Source organism: Austrofundulus limnaeus, unplaced genomic scaffold (assembly GCF_001266775.1).
Source record: "Austrofundulus limnaeus strain Quisiro unplaced genomic scaffold, Austrofundulus_limnaeus-1.0 Scaffold44, whole genome shotgun sequence".
Lineage (NCBI taxonomy): Eukaryota > Metazoa > Chordata > Actinopteri > Cyprinodontiformes > Rivulidae > Austrofundulus > Austrofundulus limnaeus.
Window position 1 is genome coordinate 230,177 of NW_013952446.1, and position 2,667 is coordinate 232,843.

At 53.6% G+C, this 2,667-nt stretch overlaps 1 protein-coding gene across 1 annotated transcript; it reads right to left on the reverse strand.

Annotated features, from left to right (window-relative positions):
• Positions 1-23: 23 nt before the first annotated feature.
• LOC106517045 (early growth response protein 4) lies at positions 24-2,667 on the reverse strand. The gene is made up of 3 exons (XM_014007728.1): positions 2,316-2,667; positions 796-2,126; positions 24-709 (listed from the first exon to the last, which is right to left on the reverse strand). Exons 1-3 carry the CDS (start codon positions 2,485-2,487, stop codon positions 644-646), a joined length of 1,569 nt encoding a protein of 522 aa, XP_013863182.1. The 5' UTR covers positions 2,488-2,667; the 3' UTR covers positions 24-643.

Genomic DNA, 2,667 nt, shown 5'->3' on the forward strand with positions numbered 1-2,667 from the left:
AATATACACTTATTCTATAAAAATACAAAGAAGTACAGTGATACAAATATATTTATTTCCCATTTATGATATATCTTTCACAACTGTAGTAATTCAAACAATTTTTAACACAACACAAAGACCAATGACAAAAAAAACACTGACAGTAAAATGATCAACACTAAACTGATCAGGGATGAACAGCTTTCATGGTTCAAACCATCAAACTGTGTTCGCCTACATTCAAACCTTCACTGTGAAGTGAAGGAAAGGAACTGAGCGTGGCTTCTGTTCCTAGTTGAAAAAAAAAGAAAAAAAAAAGAAAAAAGAAAAACACTGACATAAACATGCATTTTTGAATAAACTGTTCAAATAATTGCTCTACGGTTGCCTAAAAAGCAGGAAAAATAAAGATCTAGAGTGGAAATAGTTTAAGTGCAATCCTGCTCGTTTCCTCAGAGGCGCGCGCGTGGAGGTCGGAGCTGGCCACATGAAGAGGTGCTGAATGAGCAGCAAGTCATGCAACAAAATAAAAACAAAAAACTCCACTCATAGAAACAACAGCAGCAAGTCTCTTTTGAGCTGTTTGCAGACAGGAAGTCCGCAGCAACAGGCTGGAAGGCCGCAGCAGAGCTCCTTCACCTGCTCTTCCTCCTCCTCCTCTTCATCGCTCTGCTCCTCTGGTTTGAAAACTCAGACACGAACTTGTCGTCATCTTCCTCCTCAACAACTAAAATAAAAATAAACAACAACAAAAAACTGGCTTCAAATCCCCTCGGGAAGACTGAAGGGCCACGCGCCCGCCGCCGCGCTCACCTGTGGCTTCAGCTCCATCTTCTCCTTCTGCTTCAGGTGCACGCGCCCGTGCCGCTTCCTCTCGTCGCTGCGCGCGAACCTCTTGCCGCACACGTCGCAGGAGAAGGGCTTCTCGCCCGTGTGAGTCCTGGTGTGGGTGGTGAGGTGGTCGCTGCGGCTGAAGCTGCGCAGGCAGATGCGGCACTGGAAGGGCTTGTGGCCCGTGTGGATCCGGATGTGCCGGTTGAGCTCGTCCGAGCGCGAGAAGCGGCGGTCGCAGCTCTCCATGGGGCAGGTGAAGGGCTTCTCCTTGGCCGGGCCGTGGGAGGAGGAGGAGGCGGGCGTCTTCCTCGCTCGAGGGGGCTTCGCGGCGCGGGTGGTGTAAGTTTGTGGGAACGAGGAGTCTGGCAGCAGGGAGGAGTAGAGGATGGAGTCTATGGTGCTGGGTAAAGACGTGTACAAAGGCTCGCACTGGTTGGACGGCTGCTGCGGGGGCTCGGGGAAGGGTTTCAGGTTCGAGGAGAGGCCCATGGGTGGGGGCGGTGGGAGGTAACTGTTATACAGGGGAGTGGAGTAGCTTTGGGAGCAGGTGTCAGAGAAGCACGGCTCCTGCTTGATGCCCCCCTCCACCTTGAACTCCATCTCCGGGTTGGGGCAGATCGCCGGGAACGTGTCCAAAAGCTCCTTAACGTCCATCTGCTGCTCGGGGGGGAAGTCGTTGGACATGGGGAAGGTCTCCGTCTGGAAAGTGGACTCCAAGCAGTCGGACTTGTTGCTGAAGGCCCCCCACTCGTAGCAGCTGCTCTCAAACTCGTTCTTGACCACCACCGGGAAGGACGCGGCCTCCGACTTGGGCTCGCTCTTCCTCTGCGCCCGAGAGGAGCCGAAGCCGAGCTGGGAGGCGTTCGGGTCTTCCCGGGCCTGCTCCTCCGCGTACGCGGGGCACGCCTGGTCCGGGGTGTACACGGTCGGATGGGGTCCGGAGCAGGTGTAAGGGGGTGGCCTCTTTGCGCCCTCGCTGCTCTCCAGCGGCTCATGGTGAGGGGACGGGTACGCCCCCCGGCTGGCGATGCTGCTGCTGCTGCTGATGGTGCTGCTGCTGGTGGTGCTGGTGGTGCTGGTGGGGCCGTTCTGCTGCGCCTCCGAGAGCGGCAGCGTGGAGATGCCCACGATCTCGGTGATCATGTTGAGGAGCGTCTCGGTGCTGCAGGGCGCTCCCTGAGATGCCTCCACGTAGAAACTGCCCGAGTAGGCGAGCGAGGAGGGGGTGTAGGTGTCCTTGGGGCACTCGCAGGGGTTGAACGCGAATTCCGAGTTGGAAGCCTCGGTTTTTAGGGTTGCGGGGGCTCCTTCTGTTGAATTAAATGATCAGGAGGGGAAAAAAAAACAGGAGGAGAACTTTATTATCGTGCGCAATAACCGCTGCGTTACATAAACAGCTGTTTGGGCACAGAAGCTTTGATTTAAAGTCTTTTGGGGGGATATTCTGCTCATCTTTAAATGCTCGCGCATGCATGATTTTGTCGACAGAGACAACTCACCGTGGCCGAACTGGGCAGGTACCCCCCTCTCCGCCGCCGCCGCCGCCGCGTCCACGAACACCTCCTGGTTGTCTTTCCGCGCGCCGTTCTCCATCGCCAAGGAAGAACTGTTGCAATTGTCAAACTGCGGGTAAAACGAATCTTTAGCGTTCAAATCCATGTTGTTCAACATAATGACGCTGTGGAGAAGTCCGTCTCTCCCCAGGGAAGAATAAAGAATATCAAAAATAAAAAAAGAGGAAAAAAGGGGGGGAGGGGAAGTGATGCAAAGGACCGCTTTCTTTTTAGTCCAGTCAGCCTTTTTAAAAATGATTTTAATAAACGATCCAAAGTGAAAACAAGGAGTTATTTT

Bases quoted from the DNA above. Each gene is read 5' to 3' on its own strand.
- LOC106517045 (XM_014007728.1), bottom strand. From the start codon at position 2,487: ATGTTGAACAACATGGATTTGAACGCTAAAGATTCGTTTTACCCGCAG. The intron at 2,127-2,315 runs GTGAGTTGTCTC...TTAATTCAACAG, and splicing joins ACCTGCCCAGTTCGGCCACG to AAGGAGCCCCCGCAACCCTA. The intron at 710-795 runs GTGAGCGCGGCG...TTTTTATTTTAG, and splicing joins AGATGGAGCTGAAGCCACAG to TTGTTGAGGAGGAAGATGAC.